The sequence below is a fragment of the Ranitomeya imitator genome, chromosome 2 (assembly GCF_032444005.1).
Source record: "Ranitomeya imitator isolate aRanImi1 chromosome 2, aRanImi1.pri, whole genome shotgun sequence".
Classification (NCBI taxonomy): Eukaryota; Metazoa; Chordata; class Amphibia; order Anura; family Dendrobatidae; genus Ranitomeya; species Ranitomeya imitator.
Window position 1 is genome coordinate 427,866,171 of NC_091283.1, and position 22,748 is coordinate 427,888,918.

The window sequence follows — 22,748 nt, forward strand, 5'->3', positions numbered from 1 at the left end:
ACTATCCCTGTGTTGCCCATTCAAAATTTTTACCATACTCTGGTTCCTCGCATCATGTTCTCATACACTTTATGCAGTTATTAGCCCTCTGTGTCTGTACTGCTACATACTAAGGACAATAACCGGTTCATGCAGCTTTACATGAACACCCGATCCTTACACTATGGCTGGTCAGATCAACGAAAGCAATTGTTACCATCCACCTCTCGTATCTCCCCAATCTCCTCATAGACTGTAAGCTTGTGAGCAGGGCCCTCATTCCTCTTGGTATCTGTTTTGATCTATGTGATTATTGTTATGCTGTAATGTTTATTGTCTGTACCAGTCCCCTCTAAAATCTAAAGTGCTGTGGAATATGTCGGCGCTATAGATATAAAATTATTATTATTAAGAACAACTCGCGGTTCCTAATTTCAGTCTTTTGGAGGTATTTTAACCATGTCAGGCTTCCAAGGATGAAGAGTGGCTACAAGAAGTGACGCGGGCATTCTTCAGGCATCGTGTGCTTGGAAGCTGCTCCATATTTACCAATACGAGTCAATGGGAATGGTAAAAACCTCTCTATAATGGCACCTTGGCGTCTATTTTGAGCATTTTGTGTTTTGCCTAAAAAAAAAGTTAACGTTTTATTCATTTTAACAAAAAACGTCCAAAAACGTCCCCGTCCCCCACAAAAAAAACACTTAAAAACATTTATACAGGTAATAAAAAAAGAAAATGTTAATAAAACGCTTCAGGATAAGAAAACGAACGCCGGTCTTTCCCAAAGTGACTGTAAAAGCGTTGTGTGAACGCCGCCCTATGTTGGGTACATGGCTTGCTCCTATGACCCTGTGTGTTGTCCGGCAACACCCGAGCTGATGGGTGATTGTGTTCAATTTCCCCACTCAATACTCCTTCACTGATAAACTACAATGCCCAGCATGCCTTGCCGGCGAGTTCTATGGTTGATGCCGCAGGGCATGCTGGTATTTGTAGTTGAACGACTGCTAGCATTTGCCAGCCGCACTGCCCTCATCCAATATGGCTGACAACGCCAACAATGCTCTATCTCTCTCGCCGCTGAGCTCTATGGTTTCCTCAGCCGTGGAGCCAGCCCCGCCCCGCTCTCGCTGTGACAGCAGGCCTGTCGTGACATCACCGAGAGGCCGGCTCCGGAGCACAGCGAGCGCAAGATGGCGGCCACCACGGGCTCAAGTGAGTCGGGCAACGGGGGAAAGCGGGGAGGGAGCGGCCTGTGAGGAGAGGACGGGGCCCCGGGAGGGAGCGGCGGCCGCCAGAGGAGGATGAGGTCCGTTCGGCCGAGGAGGGGCGCTGTGTGGCGGCGCGGGGAGGCTGAGGCCTGGTCTCCTCACAACGCAGGATTGTGCTCTGTCAGGAGCCGGGCCCGGGGGCCGCTGCTGACTGCGTAGGGTCCCTGGGGGCCACACATCCTGTGTTGTCAGGGGCCCTCCCGGCATGCTGGCTCTGCAGGGGCCCCCGGGGACCTCCCCTGCTCTACAACCGGAAGAGGGGCCTAGTTTGTGAATCAGGAAGGTGGGGCCCCCAGGGGCCACGTGTCTGTATGCAGAGCTCCTGGTGCTGTGCTGCAGTCCTGTGTTACATGGGACTGCACCTCCTGCTGAGTTTTTAGTCACAGATGTGCGCAGGAAGACTCCCGCTCTGCTGGCTGCATCACACATTGGGAACGCCCTCACGGACCCCCGAATGGAAGAGCAAGGTTCCCCAGTATGTGGGGCTCTGCAGGGGCGATTCTGTAATGGTCACTGAAGGATCCGGGAGGACGACCCTCCGCTGTCAGGACGATGTGATATATGGAAGGGCCCTGGGGGATGTAGGTGCCACCTCTAGGAGCCTCGAAAATGGGCCCCGCACCAGTCACACATCTATGTGCTGAGGATGTGATGTCAATGTTAAAGGGAACCTGTCACCCCCCAAATGGAAGATGAGCTAAGCCCACCGGCATCAGGGGCTTATCTGCAGCATTCTGGAATGCTGTAAATAAGCCCCCAATGTAACCTGAAAGATGAGAAAAAGGTTAGATTATACTCACCTGGGGAAGGGGCAGTCCGATGGGCGTCACGGTCCAGTCCGGGGCCTCCCATCTTCTTACGATGACGTCCTCTTCTTGTCTTCACGCTGTGGCTCCGGTGCAGGCGTACTTTGTCTGTCCTGTTGAGGGCAGGGCAAAGTACTGCAGGGAAAGGTCAGAGAGGCCCGGCACCTGCGCACTGCAGTACTTTGCTCTGCCCTCAACAGGACAGACAAATTACGCCTGCACCGGAGCCACAGCGTGAAGACAAGAAGAGGATGTCATCGTAAGAAGATAGGAGGCCCCGGACCGGACCGTGACGCCCATCGGACGGGACCGCCCCTGGGTGAGTATAATCTAACTTTTTTCTCATCTTTCAGGATACATTGGGGGCTTATTTACAGCATTACAGAATTCTGTAGATAAGCCCCTTATGCCGGTGGGCTTAGCTCACCTTCCATTTTGGGGGTGACAGGTTCCCTTTAAAGATAAGGACCCCTTTAATAACACATGAGCTTGTTCTAAATATGAGAGAACAAAAAAACCTATTTGACCAAAGCGTATAAATTCACTGTAAAAATGTACAGATTGCTGCGTACGTTCCCCTGTTCATACAGCTTGTGTGCAGACCTATGTGTCACCATGGTAACTGACGACTAACAAACCTTGTGTAGTCAGGTCCTGCAGTCCTGCGTTAGGCCGGACTCGCACAGCACAAGGCCCAGGCTGACCGTGAGTCTCCTGACCTGAAGCTACAGCCTAATGTATGCCTATCAGATTGTAGGTTCGGGGTATCGCAGTCGTGTACAGACTCTGATATGCGGCCTTAGGGTAAGTTCACATTTCCAGGAACATACAAGTGGAATTAAAGGGCTTGTCCACTACTCGGATATCCCCCTCTGAATCCCCATGATTCCCCCTTGGAAAATAATATTGCTTAGGGCTTGCTCAGACGTCCATGATCATCTGTCCAGTCTCTGATCACAGTGCACAGACTGGCCGTGCGTCTCCTTCCTATATTTCTATGAGGCTCGGAGAGGTGCTTATTGCTGCAGAAAACAAGCTACATTTTACATTACCAGCAAAAGCTGAGATTTCGTGCACGCTTGTTTTTTCTTTGACTGAAATTGAGAACTGCAGCGTATTTGTAATCTTTAACATGTCAATACTTTCTCTGTTTTTGCAACGTTTTCTCATCCTTACAAAGTAATGAGAAAGTGAAAAACACAGTAAACAGATTTTGCTCTGCTTTTTCAGCATTTTTTGGTGAATAAAACAAACGTGCTGTAGACAAATCACATACCGTGTGTAATCTGCAACTTCAAAAGCAACAAAACCTGTGCTTTAACTGCAAGACAGTAGGTTTTGACTTCAGAAAAAGATGCTGTGTGTGAATATAGCTTTATTTATTTTCCTACAGAATTAATCGCAAATACATAGTGCCTTGCGAAAGTATTCGGCTCCCTGGAACTTTTCAACCTTTTCCCACATATCATGCTTCAAACATAAAGATACCAAATGTAATTTTTTGGTGAAGAATCAACAAGTAGAACATAATTGTGAAGTTGAAGGAAATTTATTGGTTATGTTACATTTTTGTGGAAATTAAAAAACTGAAAAGTGGGGTGTGCAATATTATTCGGCCCCTTTACTTTCAGTGCAGCAAACTCACTCCAGAAGTTCATTGTGGATCTCTGAATGATCCAATGTTGTCCTAAATGCCTAATGATGATAAATATAATCCACCTGTGTGTAATCAAGTCTCCGCATAAATGCACCTGTTCTGTGATAGTCTCAGGGTTCTGTTTGAAGCACAGGGAACATCATGAAGAACAAGGAATACAACAGGCAGGTCTGTGATACTGTTGTAGAGAAGTTTAAAGCTGGATTTGGATACAAAATGATTTCCAAAACTTTAAACATCCCAAGGAGCACTGTGCAAGCGATCATATTGAAATGGAAGGAGTATCATACCACTGCAAATCTACCAAGACCCGGCCATCCCTCTAAACTTTTATCTCAAACAAGGAGAAGACTGATCAGAGATGCAGCCAAGAGGCCCGTGATCACTCTGGATGAACTGTAGAGATCTACAGCTGAGGTGGGACAGTCTGTCCATAGGACAACAATCAGTCGTACACTGCACAAATATGGCCTTTATAGAAGAGTGGCAAGAAGAAAGCCATTTCTCAGCCTAAATCACACTTTTTATGGATATGTGCACACGTTGCGGATTCTCTGCGGATCCGCAGCGTTTTTTGCGGTGCAGAAACGCAGATCCGCAATTGATTTACAGTACAATGTAAATCAGTGACAAAAAAAAGCTGTGCACACGTTGCGGAAAATCCGCTGCGGAAATGCTGCGGTTTAAAAGTAGCATGTCACTACTTTTTTGCAAATCTTCAGCGTTTTTGTACCCATTCCTTTATAGAAATCTGCAGGGGTAAAAAACGCAGCAAATCTGCAAAAAAAAAAAAGCACAAAAAACGCTGCGGATCCGGACAAAAAACGCAACAAATCCGCAGCTGCGTTTTCTGCCAGGAGAGGCAGAATCCGCACCAGAAATTCCTAAGGCTAATCCGCAACATGTGCACATAGCCTTAAAGTTTGCAACAAGCCACCTGGGTAAACACACCAAACATGTGGAAGAAGGTGCTCTGGTCAGATGAAACCAAAATCGAACTTTTTGTCAACAATGCTAAACGATATGTTTGGCGTAAAGGCAACACAGCTCATCACCCTGAACACACCATCCCCACTGTCAAACATGGTGGTGGCAGCATCATGGTTTGGGCCTGCTTTTCTTCAGCAGGGATAGGGAAGATGGTTAAAATTGATGGGAAGATGGATGGAGCCAAATACAGGAACATTCTTGAAGAAAACCTGTTGGAGTCTGCAAAAGACCTGAGACTTGGATGGAGATTTGTCTTCCAACAAGGCAATGATCCCAAACAAAAAGCAAAATCTACAATGGAATGGTTCACAAATAAACGTATCCAGGTGTTAGAATGGCCAAGTCAAAGTCCAGACCTCAATCCAATTGAGAATCTGTGGAAAGAGCTGAAAACTGCCGTTCACAAACGATCTCCATCAAATCTCACTGAGCTCAAGCTGTTTGCCACGGAAGAGTGGGCAAGAATTTCAGTCTCTCGATGTACAAAACTGATAGAGACATACCCCAAGCGACTTGCAGCTGTAAGCGCAGCAAAAGGCGGTGCAACAAAGTATTAAGTTAAAGGGGCCGAATAATATTGCACGCTCCGCTTTTCAGGTTTTGAATTTCCACAAAAATGTAAAATAACCAATAAGTTTCGTTCAACTTCATAATTGTGTCCCACTTGTTGTTGATTCTTCACCAAAAATTTACATTTGGTATCATTTGAAGCATGATTTGTGGGAAAAGGTTGAAAAGTTCCAGGGAGCCGAATACTTTCGCAAGGCACTGTATAAACACTGCTCAAAAACATAAATGGAACACTAAAATCCCACTTCCTAAATATAACTGAATTAAATATTCCAGTTGTAAATCTTTATTCATTACATAGTGGAATGTGTTGAGAAAAATAAAACCCAAAAATGATCAACGTAAATCACAACTAATATCCCACGGAGGTCTGGATTTGGAATGATGCTCAAAATCAGTGGAAAATGAAGTTACAAGCTGATCCAACTTCAGTGGAAATGCCTCAAGACAAGGAAATGATGCTCAGTAGTGTGTGGCCTCCACGCCTGTATGACCTCCCTAAAATGCCTGGGCATGCTCCTGCTGAGCCGGCAGATGGTCTCCTGAGGGATCTCCTCCCAGACCAGGACTAAAGCATCCGCCAACTCCTGGACAGTCTGTGGTGCAGCGTGACGTTGGTGGATGGTGCGAGACATAATGTCCCAGATGTGTTCAATTAGATTCAGGTCTGGGGAACGGGCAGGCCAGTCCATAGCTTTAATGCCTTCATCTTGCAGGAATTGCTTACATGCTCCAGCCACATGAGGTCTGGTATTGTCCTGCATTAGGAGGAACCTAGAGCCAACCGCACCAGCATATGGTCTCACAAGGGGTCTGAGGATCTCATCTCTGTACCTAATGGCAGTCAGGCTGCCTCTGGCGAGCATATGGAGGGCTGTGCAGCCCTCCAAAGAAATGCCACCCCCACACTATTACTGACCCACTGCCGAACCGGTCATGCTGAAGGATGTTGCAGGCAGCAGATCGCTCTCCACGGCATCGCCAGACTGTCACATGTGCTCAGTGTGAACCTGCTTTCATCTGTGAAGAGCACAGGGCGCCAGTGGCGAATTTGCCAATCCTGGTGTTCTGTGGCAAATGGCAAGCATCCTGCACGGTGTTGGGCTGTGAGCACAACCCCGATCTGTGGATTTTGGGCACTTTGACCATCCCCATGGAGTTAGTTTCTGTTTGTGCAGACACATGCACATTTGTGGCCTGCTGGAGGTCATTTTGCAGGGCTCTGGCAGTGCTCTTCCTGTTCCTCCTTGCACAAAGGCTGAGGTAGCGGTCCTCCTGCTGGGTTGTTGCCCTCCTACGGCCCCCTCCACATCTCCCGGTGTACTGGCCTGTCTCCTGGTAGTGCCTCCAGCCTGTAGCCACTACGCTGACAGACACAGCAAAACTTCTTGCCACAGCTCGCTCTGATGTGCCATCCTGGATGAGCTGCACTACCTGAGCCACTTGTGTGGGTTGTAGAGTCCGTCTCATGCTACCATGAGTGTGAAAGCACAACCAACATTCAAAAGTGACCAAAACATCAGCCAGAAAGCATTGGTACTGAGATGTGGTCTGTGATCCCCACCTGCAGAACCACTCCTTTGTGAGTGTGTCTTGATATTTGCCAATAATTTCCATCTGTTATCTATTCCATTTGCACAACAGCATGTGAAATTGATTGTCACAGTGTTGCTTCCTAAGTGGACAGTTTGATTTCACAGAAGTTTGATTTACTTGGAGTTGTTGTTTGTGTTCCCATTATTTTTTTTGAGCAGTATACATACATAAATATACTCTCTCTCTCTCTCTTTATTGAGCAGTATACATACATATATATTCTCTCTCTCTCTCGTGGTTTTGGTGCCTCCTATGTCTTCCCATTTGTCCCACACGAGACAAAAGCGGTGGCGTAGGGCGAGACATTACTGCAGAAGGCCAGTATGCACATGGAAACACTCCAGAGAAATCGGCAGTAGGTGTGAGCATGGTGTTTTTTTTTGTTTGTTTTTTTGTTTTTTTTTAATGTATGGGGATTTTTGTTTTATTGTGGACTTATTTTATTGCAAACCCATTGGCAATATGCAGCACAAACAAAATCTGCAAATAAAAATGGCTTCTTATTGCATGTTCTGACTTCTGCAATGAAACCGCAACACAAATGAACATAGTGTGGATAAAAAAAAAATCCACCTGGAAATTAAAATACCCAGATCAGAATTTAATTGCTTATTCACTTGTCTGTTGCTCTCAAACATTGTGGATTCTCCATCCAAAAAAAAGAAAGTGCAAGTCAACTTGTATCAGAATTTTGGCTATCGGTTTTGGGCTAGAAGAAATCCATGCACTTGTCACTGAAACATCCTCATTCCTGTGTTTGCAGTTGCATACACTACTTCTCTAAATCTTCCATGTACAGATCTGGGGCACTGACAATAAACAAGTTGCTTACAAAAAGCAGGTTTTGTACAGATTATACAGTCATGGCTGAAACTGTTGACACCCTTGAAATTGTTCCAGAAAACAAAAAGTATGTTTCCCAGAAAATTATTTAAATTACTCGGTTTATTATACACGTTTTTCCTTTGTCTGTATTGGAACATCAAAAAGGAAAAAAAGGCAAATTGGACATAATTTTGTCCGGCCCATTTGTGTATGAAATTGTTTGCGCCCTCAACTTAATATTTGGTTGCACACCTTTTGGAATCAATGCAATCAATCGCTTCCTATAACAATCAACAAGCTTTCTACACCTGTCAACTGGAATTTTGGACCACTCTTCCTTTGCAAACTGCTCCATGTCTCTCATATTTGAAGGCTGCTTTCTCTCAACAGCAATTTTAAGATCTATCCACAAGTGTTCAATGGGATTTAGATCCGGACTCAGTGCTGGCCACTTGAACTCTCCAGCACTTTGTGTCCATACATTTCAGGGTGCTTCTTGAAGTATGTTTGGGGTCAATTTTCTTCAATTTTCTGCTGGAAGACCCATGCCCTAGTACCCAAACCCAGCTTTCTGACACTGGTCACTATATTGAGACCCAAAATCCTTTGGTAATCTTCTAATTTCATGATGCCTTGCACACAGTCAAGGCACCCGGTGTCAGAGGCAGTAAAACAATCCCAAAACATCTTTGAACCTCCACCATATTTGACTGTAGGTACTGTGTTCTTTTCTTTGTTGGCCTCATTCTATTTTTGGTAAACAGTAGAATGATGTGCATTACCAAAAACCTCTGTTTGTCTCATCTGCTCACAAGACATTTTTCCAGAGGGATTTTGGCTTAGGGTACCGTCACACTATAACATTTCGATCGCTACGACGGTACGATTCGTGACGTTTCAGCGATATCGTTACGATATCGCTGTGTCTGACACGCAGCAGCGATCAGGGATCCTGCTGAGAATCGTACGTCGTAGCAGATCGTTTAGAACTTTCTTTCATCGCTGGATCTCCCGCTGTCATCGCTAGATCGGTGTGTGTGACACCGATCTAGCGATGCGATCCAGCGATGCGTTCGCTTGTAACCAGGGTAAACATCGGGTAACTAAGCGCAGGACCGCACTTAGTTACCCGATGTTTACCCTGGTTACAAGCGTTAAACTAAAAAAAAAACAAACAGCACATACTTACATTCTGGTGTCCGTCAGGTCCCTTGCCGTCTGCTTCCCGCACTGTGACTGCCGGCCGTAAAGTGAAAGCAGAGCACAGCGGCTGTGCTTTCACTTTCACTTTACGGCCGGCAGTCACTGAGTGCGGGAACCAGACTGCAAGGGACCTGACGGACACCAGAATGTAAGTATGTGCTGTTTGTTTTTTTTTTAGTTTAACGCTTGTAACCAGGGTAAACATCGGGTAACTAAGCGCGGTCCTGCGCTTAGTTACCCGATGTTTACCCTGGTTACCCAGGGACCTCGGCATCGTTGGTCGCTGGAGAGCTGTCTGTGTGACAGCTCCCCAGCGACCACACTACGATTTACCTACGATCACGGCCAGGTCATATCGCTGGTCGTGATCGTAGGTAAATCGTATAGTGTGACGGTACCCTTACTCATGTACATTTTTGAAAACTGCAGCCTAGTTTTTTTTGTCTGTGTCAGCAGTGGGGTCCTCCTGGGTCTCTAGCCATAGCGTTTCATTTCATTCAAATGTTGACGAATAGTTTGCGCTGACACTGATGCACCCTGAGCCTGCAGGACAGCTTCAATTTCTTTGGAACTTGATTGGGGTTGCTAATGCACTATCGGGACTATTCTGCTTTGCAACCTTTCATTAACTTTTCTCTGATGTCCAGGGAGATTAGCTACTGTGCCATGGGTTGTAAACTTCTTGATTATGTTGTGCACTGTGGACAAAAGAACATCATGATCTCTGGAGATGGACTTGTGACCTTGAGATTGTTGCAGTTCTTCAATAATTTTGGTTCTCAAGTCCTCAGACCGTTCTCTTCTCTTTCTGTTCTCCATGCTCAGTGGCACACACAGACACACAATGCAAAGATTGTTTCAACTTCTTCTCTTTTTATCTGGTTTCAGGACAGACTTTCATATTTCCCACACCTGTTACTTGCCACAGGTTTCAAACAAAGTTGTTAATCCACATTTTTGGAAAGATGCCAACAATTTTGTCCAGCCCATTTTGGAGGGTCTTATGTGAAATTATGTCCAGTTTGCATTGTATCCCTTTTTTTTGTTTGTGTTGTTCCAGGACACATGAAGGAAATAAACATGTATTTTCTAGAACAAAACAGTGTTTGGAACAATTTTAAGGGTGCCAACACTTTTCTTTTGGCCATGACTGTATGTGTCATTTGTCTACATTACATGTTTAATAAAATTAGTTTTATTCACCAAAAAAACAGCAAAAACTCCTGGTTGCTTTTTTTTGTGTTCTAGTACTTTCTTATTGTTTTCAGTGGTGAAAGATTGCTGCAAAAATGCTGAAAGAATCATCATGCTCCTGATTTGGGAAATTCTGTAGTTTTAAAATTCAGTCAGGAAAATAAAAACAACCATGTCCATGAGATTTCTGAAATCTCACAACTTTTTCTGGTACTGTAAAAAGAAACTTAATTTGAATAAAAAAATCCACTGCAAAAAACGCAACGTGTGAGCATAGCCTTATGCTCTTTCATACCAATGTGTTTTTTTAACCTTTCCTAGAGCAAGAAAAAATATGCACCAAAACCCATATGCAAAATTTAAAGGGGTTGCCTGGCCTTAGCCTAGAACTGTGCGGCTCACAGTGCACACGCTGAGTACTGTGAGGATTCTCAAGGCAGCGAGCGTGTGACGACAAGTACACGATTTCTATACATGCGGTCATGTGCCAACTAGATGTGCACGTCCTCGCTCAATGCCAGTGTAATGAGCGAGGCCAGACACATCTAGTCGGAAATATGCAAATCTCATACATGTGGTCAGGTGTCCGCTGCTCCTGTCATCGGAGAATTCTCAGTGTGCACAATGTGAGAATACACAAAGTTTGCAGTCGCATAGCAAATGCAGACTTACAGGTCCTTCTCAAAAAATTAGCATATAGTGTTAAATTTCATTATTTACCATAATGTAATGATTACAATTAAACTTTCATATATTATAGATTCATTATCCACCAACTGAAATTTGTCAGGTCTTTTATTGTTTTAATACTGATGATTTTGGCATACAACTCCTGATAACCCAAAAAACCTGTCTCAATAAATTAGCATATTTCACCCATCCAATCAAATAAAAGTGTTTTTTAATAACAAACAAAAAAACCATCAAATAATAATGTTCAGTTATGCACTCAATACTTGGTCGGGAATCCTTTGGCAGAAATGACTTCTTCAATGCGGCGTGGCATGGAGGCAATCAGCCTGTGACACTGCTGAGATGTTATGGAGGCCCAGGATGCTTCAATAGCGGCCTTAAGCTCATCCAGAGTGTTGGGTCTTGCGTCTCTCAACTTTCTCTTCACAATATCCCACAGATTCTCTATGGGGTTCAGGTCAGGAGAGTTGGCAGGCCAATTGAGCACAGTAATACCATGGTCAGTAAACCATTTACCAGTGGTTTTGGCACTGTGAGCAGGTGCCAGGTCGTGCTGAAAAATGAAATCTTCATCTCCATAAAGCATTTCAGCCGATGGAAGAATGAAGTGCTCCAAAATCTCCTGATAGCTAGCTGCATTGACCCTGCCCTTGATGAAACACAGTGGACCAACACCAGCAGCTGACATGGCACCCCACACCATCACTGACTGTGGGTACTTGACACTGGACTTCAGGCATTTTGGCATTTCCTTCTCCCCAGTCTTCCTCCAGACTCTGGCACCTTGATTTCCGAATGACATGCAAAATTTGCTTTCATCAGAAAAAAGTACTTGGGACCACTTAGCAACAGTCCAGTGCTGCTTCTCTGTAGCCCAGGTCAGGCGCTTCTGCCGCTGTTTATGGTTCAAAAGTGGCTTTACCTGGGGAATGCGGCACCTGTAGCCCATTTCCTGCACACGCCTGTGCACGGTGGCTCTGGATGTTTCCACACCAGACTCAGTCCACTGCTTCCTCAGGTTCCCCAAGGTCTGGAATCGGTCCTTCTCCACAATCTTCCTCAGGGTCCGGTCTCCTCTTCTCGTTGTACAGCGTTTTCTGCCACATTGTTTCCTTCCAACAGACTTACCATTGAGGTGCCTTGATACAGCACTCTGGGAACAGCCTATTTGTTGAGAAATTTCTTTCTGGGTCTTACCCTCTTGCTTGAGGGTGTCAATGATGGCCTTCTTGACATCTGTCAGGTCGCTAGTCTTAAGGTACTGTCACACTAGACGATATCGCTAGCGATCCGTGACGTTGCAGCGTCCTCGCTAGCGATATCGTCCAGTGTGACATGCAGCAGCGATCAGGCCCCTGCTGGGAGATCGCTGGTCGGGGAAGAAAGTCCAGAACTTTATTTCGTCGCTGGACTCCCCGCAGACATCGCTGAATCGGTGTGTGTGACACCGATTCAGCGATGTCTTCACTGGTAACCAGGGTAAACATCGGGTAACTAAGCGCAGGGCCGCGCTTAGTAACCCGATGTTTACCCTGGTTACCAGCGTAAAAAAACAAACAGTACATACTTACATTCAGCTGTCTGTCCCTTGCCGTCTGTTTGCTGCACTGACTGCTGGCCGCAAAGTGAAAGCACAGCACAGCGGTGAGTCACACAGCGGTGACTCACCGCTGTGGCTGTGCTCTGCTTTCACTTTACGGCCAGCAGTCAGTGCAGCAAACAGACGGCAAGGGACAGACAGCTGAATGTAAGTATGTACTGTTTGTTTTTTTACGATGGTAACCAGGGTAAACATCGGGTTACTAAGCGCGGCCCTGCGCTTAGTTACCCGATGTTTACCCTGGTTACCGGGGACCTCGGGATCGTTGGTCGCTGGAGAGCGGTCTGTGTGACAGCTCTCCAGCGACCAAACAGCGACGCTGCAGCGATCCGGATCGTTGTCGGTATCGCTGCAGCGTCGCTTAGTGTGACGGTACCTTTACCCATGATGGGGGTTTTGAGTAATGAACCAGGCAGGGAGTTTATAAAAGCCTCAGGTATCTTTTGCATGTGTTTAGAGTTAATTAGTTGATTCAGAAGATTAGGGTAATAGGTCGTTTAGAGAACCTTTTCTTGATATGCTAATTTATTGAGACAGGTTTTTTGGGTTATCAGGAGTTGTATGCCAAAATCATCAGTATTAAAACAATAAAATACCTGACAAATTTCAGTTGGTGGATAATGAATCTATAATATATGAAAGTTTAATTGTAATCATTACATTATGGTAAATAATGAAATTTAACACTATATGCTAATTTGTTGAGAAGGACCTGTATACCCCAAGGCCAGACATCCTCTTTTAAGAAAATGAGTGCCGTGCATTTAACACAGATCCCTTTTATTTTTTTCCTTACTATGCTGCTATTTTGTGAGTGCAGCATCCTCAATAACCACCGCATGATAAACCATGCAGGTCTTTTTTTGCAATACCCTCAAGATGAGATAAGACGTAAGTAACGGCAGCCGATCTGGAAAGTGGTGTGTATATGGGTGCCATAGTCAACACCAGTGTAACGAATTGCAGATCCAGTGGGTGCTATAATTTGCACCCATGGAACGAGTTTCAGATCCAGTGTCACTAGTCCTGTGTTGAGGTGTGGGTCACAGTCCAGAGGCAGTGTAATAGGAAATTGCAGAAATGGCAGACTTCAGATTAGCCCCAGTTTCTGCATGTAGATATAACATGGGAGAGGCTTGTATTCATCCGTAGCTTCTCATCCACTGTTAGGGGATTATTTATGCAATTGTCTCTTTGCCTTTTCCTGTATTTTTTTATACATTGTAGAAATTGCAGGACATCTCCAAGAAGTGAATGCTGTCATCTGTCATGTTTGTTGTTCCTGTGTTCCCCTCCCCCTCCGTACTTGACATGTATGGAGATTCTCTGGATGCCAGTGACTTCAGCATCTGCCACCGCCTCCTGATAAATGACACCGCCATCCTTGTGTAACTGTAGTTTCCTGTACTGCACACACTACTCGTCTGAGTCTCCGTAACACCTGTGTATGCACACATGACAGGCAGTATATACAGCCATGGCCGAAAGTGTTGGCACACTTGAAATTGTTCCAGAAGATTAAGCATTTCTCCCATGACAATTACTGAAATTACCCTTGTTTTTGTTAGGAAAATATTTAGTATTGAGAGTCCTCGGTGGTTGATACCTTTTAATAGCTAACTGAAAAGATGGTAACAAATTGCATGCTTTCGAGACTTCTCAGGTCTCTTCATCAGGCTGAGACAGTCTATGGCTGATGAAGAGACCTGAGTAGTCTCGAAAGCTTGCAATTTGTTACCTCTTAATGGCTAACTGAAAAGATGGTATCAACCACTGATGACTCTCAATTCTAAATATTTTTCTATCTACTGGCTAATACGGTACAAAGATATACATCCTACCTTGTTTTGTTAAACACGTTTATTCCCTTTAGTGTGTATTGGAACAACACAAAAAAGCAACAGAAAAATAAGGCAAATTGTACATAATTTTACACAAAACCCCCAAAATGGCATACCTCTTTTCTTTGTAGGCCTCATTCCTTTTCAGTAAACGGTAGAATGAAGTGCTTTACCAAAAAGCTCTATCTTGGTTTCGTCTGCCCACAAGACGCTTTCCAAGAAGGATTTTGGCTTACTCACATACATTTTGGCATACTGCAGTCTAGCTTTTTTATGTCTGTCAGCAGTGGGGTCCTCCTGGGTCTCTAGCGTTTCATTCAAATGTCAACATAGTTTGCACTCACACTGATGCACCCTGAGCCTGCAGGACAGCTTGAATTTCTCTGAAACTTGATTGGGGCTGCTTATCCTTTATCCGGACTATCCTGCTTTCATCAATTTTTCTCTTCGTCCATATCCAGGTAGATTAGCTACAGTGTCATGGATTGTAAACTTCTTGATTATGTTGCACACAGTGGACAGAATAACATCAAGATCTCTGGAGATGGTCTTGTAACGTGGAGATTGTTGATATTCTTCAACAATTTTGTTGCTCAAGTCCTCAGACAGTTCTTCTTTCTGTTCTCGATGCTCAGTGAGGCACACACAGACACACAATGCAAAGATTGAGCCAACTTCACCCCCTTTTTATCTTTTTTTCAGGCGTGATTTTCATATTGCCCACACCTGTTACTTGCCAGAGGTGAGTTTGAACGAGCATCACATGCTTGAAACAAAGTTGCTTACCCACAATTTTTGAAAGGTGCCAACAATTTTGTCCTGCCCACTTTGGGGATTTTGTATGACTTTATGTACAATTTGCCTTTTTTCCCCTCTTGTTTTTTGTGGTGTTCTAGTAGACACAAAATAAACGTGTATAACAAAACGTGTAATTTCAATTTTCTGGGAGAAATATTTCATTTCCTGGACCAATTTCAAGGATGTCAACGTTTTCGGACACGACTGTACATATAATTACATCTCTACCTCCTGGCTCTGTTTCTGGGTGACGCAACAGAATAGTGAGAGCAGCTCTAAAGTGTAATGCAGAATGTTCCATATTTTTCGAACTGTAAGATGCACTTTTTCACCATAAAATTTCGGGGGGAAGTGGGGGTGCGTCTTATTGTCGGAATGTACTTACCAGGAGTGTGGTGGCAGCAGGAGTCGGGAGATACTGCCGGCCCTAGGGCTGGGAAGAGGAGGGGTGTTCAGTGGTCCGACGTTGCAGGGCGAGGATCTGACTTCCATTCCAGACTTTTGTGACAGTATTCAGTGGTGCGGGGGTTCCGCCAAGACTTAGTAAAAGCCCAGAGCCCCCGCACTTCCATTGCTTCAATGCGGTGGCCTCTGGGGAATATGGCCGCCCGAGGTGGCGCATGAGCAGATTGAGATCTTGTCGTCCCAAGATCTCAGGAGATGAGATCTGTGTGCTGAGATCTCAATCTGCGCATACGCCGCCTCCAGCAGCCATTTTCCAGGAGGCCACCGCATTACAGCAATGGAAGTGCGGGGGTTACCGGGCTTTCACAAGATGTTGGCGGAGCCCGAGCACCACCGAACCTGCTACACCAGTCTGGGATGGGAGTCAGAACATCACCGGACCACCGAGCACCACCTGTGACCCTGGTCCACCACTGCTGCTGATTTTCCCCCGCCCCCGGTAAGCTGAATTCAGACTGTAAGACGGACCCCCATTTGACGCATTAATTTTTTACCCTAGTTTCCTTCAGAAAATTTGGGGTGCTTCTTATAGTCTGAAAAATACGGTAATTAGGGATAAGTCATGTGTTCACGTGAGACTTCGCAGTTTGGACTATAGGCAATATGAGTTTTCAATCCTGTAGCCTAAAGAGGAGCCGCCTTGACTTGTACGTGGCCAACAGTAAGACATGCCATGTACGTTAGGTGCTTTTGGACACTGCCTGGTTCTCTTGCTTCATAATTTCTGGTGATGTTGCGGAGTATTGGGCATGTGCCCTTCCTGGCACTTGAGTGTTATTGCTCTGAATCCCTCTTTGTACTTGATTATGGCTCAGGAGCTGAGTCAGTCATGATGGGTGGTGGTTGACTGGAAGTGAGTGGACCAGTTTACTGGTGACTAATGGTTCATCCTATGTTGTTTTGTCTTTTTGTTGCTGTGTCCCCGCCCTGTGACTTCACCAGCAGAATAGTGAGTGCAGCTCTTGGGTATAATACAGGATGTAACTGAGGATCAGTACAGGATCAGTAATGTATGTATACAGTGACTCCACAAGCAGAATAGTGAGTGCAGCTCTGGAGTATAATACAGGATGTAACTCAGGATCAGTACAGGATAAGTAATGTAATGTACAGTATGTACACAGTGACTCCACCAGCAGAATAGTGAGTTCAGCTCTGGAGTATAATACAAGATGTACAGAGTAGGTAATACAATGCACCAAGTGTATTAAACACAGAAGATGACTGCAGTCCAATCAGCTGCTGAGAATATGCTCCTAGGCAATTGTTTAATTCTTGGAGATGGAGGGGGGGGCAAAGTCAGGATTGGTTTATTTCATATGTATTTTAAAAAGTGAACCAGTCAGCATTATTTTGCTAAGGAAACTACAGTCATTGTCAGGTTGGCAGTAATAAACTGATTAAAATGATACCTGGGGTGAAGAAATCCATCTTGTGTAATCAGTGTTGGAAGTTTTCAGTTAATGATATGCCCGTGCTCCGGGGCGAGACTGTAGGCAGAATTTCATCTTCCTGCTCTATGCCAGGGAAACCAAGGTAAGACTTGCCCACAGGCCACCCCGAAGCACAGTCTGTCTATCTCTATGATGAGGAACATGTTTGTTTTTAGGTGGCATGTGAGCAGGTCTCTCCTTGGTTTCTCTGGCTTAAAGCAGGAAGATAAGACTCTGCCTACAGTCCCCCCCAGGAGCACAGGCATATCAACTGAAAAAAACACTCATTACACAAGAACCACAAGATATCATTTTAACCAGTTTAACACTGCCAACCTGACAATGCCTGTAGTATACTTAGTAAAATCCTGCTGACAGGTTTGCTATAAAGGTCTGGTTTTAAGTAAGTTTCCTTCTGTCCCATTCTGCAGAGTCAATCCCTGACCTTGTAGTGGATACTCTGCTCAATCTCCTCATATGTGTTGCACTTGGCATGAATGTAATGGAAATGAGACAAGCCACAAAATAAGGAAGTAAAACAAGCAGAACTGAAGCAGAAAGTGATAATAGGCACAGAAGAGTCAGGTACAATGCCGATGAGCTCCAGCTATGGAGCCGCTCACCCTGGGGTACCATACAACTAGAAGATACAAATGATTCACGGAAAGAAATGGCATGTTCTGCATCAATCCACATAAATCTGAGAACTATTAGATCATGTAAATATTCAAAAGGAGTACAATGGACCATTAGTCATGGGATATAGATAGAAGAGCGAAAAAAAAGACGACGATTAGCAGTCTAGGATAATATTCAAAAAGTACAATATTTAATAAAATATAAATTTAGTTTATAAAATATAAATGCAGGATAGTAATTTACTAGTATTATTATTAATTTATATAGCACCATTAATTCCATGGTGCTGTACATGAGAAAGGGGTTACATACAGGGTTATAGATATCGTTTACAGTAAACAAGTTTACAGTGACAGACTGGTACAGAGGGGAGAGGACCCTGTCCTTGCGGACTTACATTCTATGGGTGCACCCCTTCTGAGGAAGAGACTTTCGAAACGCGCGTCTAGGGGTACGTTGTGGCAGTCTGGACTCTGAGTAACTATATGGATTCATTGGCCTAATATTCATCTTGAATTGTTATTCACTTTCTCTCTCGAACATGGCTGTGATGTGCAGGGAAATATTAGGCATTCTAACAGCCTTGCTTATTATGCATTATGCTACCCTATTGAATTTGTTACACTTGGTCCTATAGAATGTTTTGGGTCTATATGCATACGTACTCTTGCATATTATATTCTTTTATTTTTTAAGCATTGTGCTGTGCACTTAATCTACCTATTCTGGTTTATTATTGATATTGCTTGCATATTCATTATTTTTGCTGGAACTGTTTCACACTGCTGCCCGACGTTTGCGTGTTCTTTCATTCCTTTTTCTGTATAACATCATCCCTTTTTTAATCATGTTTTAAATATGGTTTAATAAAATTATATTTGTATATGAATTTCTTAGAGGACATTTTTTTTCTTTGGCATAAATGAGGCTGTTGAGTTTGAGTCAAGAGACCCACGGCTGGTCCATGCATTGCAGTCTGTGCTCAGACATGAGTGTCACACGTATAAAACCGGCCTTAGTGTGTTCCAGGAGTAATACACGAACTAAAGTAGCTATATTGTGTAATAAATCTATAGAGTTGTTTTGATTTCTTTTTTTCTGAGAGTTCAGACTGGACCCTGTGATGTGCGCTGTTAGATGGGGGTTGGCATCCAGTCACTTATAATTATGAAACCACTGTCCCTTATGATGACGCGCCTCCTCGTGTGACTAGATCACCTCTTTCCCCATAAAGTGGCAGAGATTGGTCAGCAGAAGACGTCGCTCTGATCTTATCTTTCTCTTTTAGGCGTCAAAGTTCCTCGTAATTTTCGACTTTTGGAAGAACTTGAAGAAGGTCAGAAAGGAGTTGGTGATGGGACAGTTAGCTGGGGTCTGGTAGACGATGAAGACATGACACTCACAAGATGGACTGGTATGATTATTGGACCACCTAGAGTAAGTATTAGTCTCTGTACTGTCATGTCCACGTCCTACTGTCAAGATACGTGTCTGTGTGCAGGAGCATGTGTGGCAGTACGTGGAGCTGCAGGGACTGCTGCCATATGGTGCTCCATGCCCTAAGTGGGAATCTTTCCTTATAGAATCAACATTTATAGGGGAGAGACGTTCTTTAACCCCTTAGTGACAGAGCCAAATTTTTTAAATCTGACCAGTGTCACTTTATGTGGTAATAACTCTGCAACACTTCAACAAATCCCAGTGATTTTGAGACTGTTTTTTCGTGACACATTATACTTTGATAATGGTAAATTTAGGTCAATATGTTTTGTTTATTTATAAAAAATTAGAGAAAAATGTTAAAAAATGAGCAATTTTCAAAATTTGAATGATTATCCCTTTATCCAGATGGTCGTACCGCAAAAAAAATTAATAACATTTCCCACATGTTTGCTTTACATCAGCATCATTTGTAAAATGTTTTTATTTTTTTTTAGCATTTTAGGAGGTTTAAAAATGTAGCAGCAATTTTTCATTTTTTCAAGGAAATTTTACTAAATTCATTTTTTTAGGGACTTAAACATGGGGTCTCATATATTGGGAAACCCCCAAATGTGATACCATTTTAAAAACAGCACCCCCTGACTTATCAAAAACTGCAGTCAGGTAGTTTATTAACCCTTCAGGTGCTTTACAGGAATTAATGCAAAGTGGTATGACAGAAATGAAAATGTGTATTTTTACCACCTAAATGCCTCTAACTTCTGAACAGAATACTACAGCCGTCAGACTCTAAGGCCGCTATTTGGTCATGAATTGCCACCGCAATCATGATCTGAGGGCACCAATTGGGATAAAGAGGAAGCCCCCACACTCTGTTAACCATATATAATGATGTAGTCACTATTGACAGCAGCATCTAAGGGGTTAAACAATTGGACGGTGCAAACACTGATCGTGGCTGATGCAGAAAGTTGTCAGCTATAGTGCACAGCCGACAGATGCTGGATTGTTAACTGTATGGGGAGGCTATTCTCTTATATGTCAGGTCAGTTAAAAGGCGTATTGGCTGTCATTAAGGGGTTAATGTGGCATCCAGAGAAGACCACATATACCGTATTTTCGGACCATAAGACGCATCTAGGTTTTATAAGAGGAAAATAGAAAGAAAAATGTAAGCAAAAAATATGGTAAATTCCATACTTAATTATCCCCTATCCTGGTATGCAGGGCCCCATCTCTGTCCTGGTATGCATGGCTTCATCATTATCCTGGTATGCAGGGCCCCCATCTCTGTCCTGGTATGCATGGCTTCATCATTATCCTGGTATGCAGGGCCCCCATCTCTGTCCTGGTATGCATGGCTCCATCATTATACTGGTATGCAGGGCCCCCATCTCTGTCCTGGTATGCATGGCTCCATCATTATCCTGGTATGCAGGGCCCCCATCTCTGTCCTGGTATGCATGATGGGCTCCCCATCCTTACCCTGGTATGCATGGCCCTCATCTTCATCCTGATATGCATAGCCCCCATCCTTACCCTGGTATGATTGGCCCCCAGCAGAGAAGAAAAAATTCTTACCTTCCCTGCACACCCTTGCAGCATCCTGCTCCAGTGCCAGCATCTGCTTTTATGCTTGTAAGCAGCGCGTGGCAGTAACGTTTTGCATTGCTTATAAGCCGCCGAGGACAGCTTCTGGGATATTCGCTGTTCTCCACGCCGGGACTGTATGCGTGGAGCGCAGTGAGTATTCATTGCTCTTTAGCAAGCACAGTGGCAGCCGCCAGGTTCCTGCAGCTGCCGGGCTATCACGTGTGTCGCTACTAAAGGGAAGGAATATTAATTGCATTCCACACGTATATTCATTGCCTTGGGCAGCTGCAAGAAGCTGGCTGCTGCGGCTAATACTGTGCCCGCTATTAAAGAGAAATGAATATTCACTCCTTTCCACGCCCATGGGCATGGAATGGAATGAATATTAATTTTTTGGAGGAAAAAAGTGCATCTTATAGTCCGAAAAATACAGTATATGAAAACAGATGCTCTGGTATAGCCCCATAGGAATTTGTAAGAAGACTGTTTCCAACTCGGAGGATGGACAGTACTGACACATGTTTGCCTTCTGACCTCCAGATCTGTATAGAAAGGATTTGAAGGCACAACAAATTATGTGGGAATCATTACCCACATGCTGTGTAAGACCATTGAGTATAGGACAAGAAAAGCGTGTATTGATTGGTCAAGATCACCCACAGTATCAAATGAGATCTTTATTAAGCAACACAATTTCAGCAATATGCAAAATAACATTTAAAAAAGCCAAAAAATGGCTGAACAATAACCCCTGGACAGTCCATGTAAGGACCAATCGGTGACCTCCTCCAAAGTGCTGGCTGCAGGCCGACTGAATAAGACTTTTCTACACATCAATGATCTGAATTAATTGTGCTAGAAAAATTTTCTTGGCATGACGACACCCAAAATAACCTAGAACCTAAAGATATTTTTTTATAAATAAATGATTTGGTACAAAAATGAATACAACGTACACTCCACATGCAGATTGAACATGAGATAAAGGCAAATGGAAGCAAGAAAGGGATAAAGTAATTGCAATAAAGGGTTAAGGCATGTAAAATACAATGGTTTCAAAGGAATATGCCCAAAGCAGTTAGTCACAAAACTTCCACTATAATAATGCAATGCTGCAACCTGTCAGCAGCATGATGGTAGGGAGGAGGACCCCATGCGTATCGCCACCTGAATGCGTGGCTTCCTCGGGAAAAGAAAGTAGACTTGTTGTTCAAAAATGTGCCATATAAATAATTGTGGATGATTACCGGCGAGTGCACCTGTGAAAGCAGTGTTGCGGAAGTAGGGGCTGCACATGCGCGTCTCATTGTTTCCTTGGACTATCATGTCTGCCAATGCAGTCATGGAAATGGCATCGGCTTGGGGATCAGTGCGCACACGCGGTTTTATCTGTATGCTTGTCATGAAGGATTAAGGACAGCGTATGCGCTAGATCAGGACATCGCAGCACATCGTTTGCATGTAATTATAAATGACACAAGCGGCCCAATATATGCATGCGCATGTACACATTCTAGTCCCGCCAGACAGTCATGTCTGTAAGTGCAGTCAGAGACAGCGTTAGTTAGTGCACGCTGAGCTATATGTTTGATAAAGTAGAGGAATGTGCATAACGCAGGCTTTTTGTTGCGATGTCCTGAATGTATGAACATGATCTGTACATAATTATAAGTGACATAAACAGGTCAAAATACGCATGCGCAGCTACTAACCCCTTCACGACATGCGCCGTACTAGTACTGCGCATGCCGTGTCACCCCCTTTGATGTGGGCTCCGGCGGTGAGCCCGCATCAAAGTCGCGACATGTCAGCTGTTTTGTACAGCTGACATGTGCGCGCAATAGCGGCGGGTGAAATCGCTATTCACCCGCCGCTGTTAACCTGTTAAATGCTGCTGTCAAACACAGACAGCGGCATTTAACTACCGCATCCGGCCGGGCGGCCGGAAATGACGTCATCGCCGACCCCCGTCACATGATCGGGGGTCGGCGATGCATCAGGAAGGTAACCATAGAGGTCCTTGAGACCTCTATGGTTACCGATGCAGGCCTGCTGTGAGCGCCCCCCTGTGGTCGGCGCTCACAGCACACCTGCATTTCAGCTACATAGCAGCGATCTGATGATCGCTGTTATGTAGCAGAGCCGATCA

The 22,748-nt window shown here is 44.4% G+C and overlaps 1 protein-coding gene across 1 annotated transcript in view; it reads left to right on the forward strand.

Moving 5' to 3' along the window:
- The first annotated feature begins 1,087 nt into the window (after positions 1–1,087).
- Positions 1,088–22,748, forward strand: part of UBE2V1 (ubiquitin conjugating enzyme E2 V1) — a 49,606-nt gene continuing 27,945 nt past the window's right edge. The window contains exons 1-2 of the mRNA XM_069750867.1: positions 1,088–1,197; positions 18,852–19,000. Of these exons, the coding sequence (XP_069606968.1) occupies positions 1,176–1,197; positions 18,852–19,000 (171 nt within the window). The 5' untranslated portion in view covers positions 1,088–1,175. The remainder of the gene's footprint in view (positions 1,198–18,851; positions 19,001–22,748) is intronic.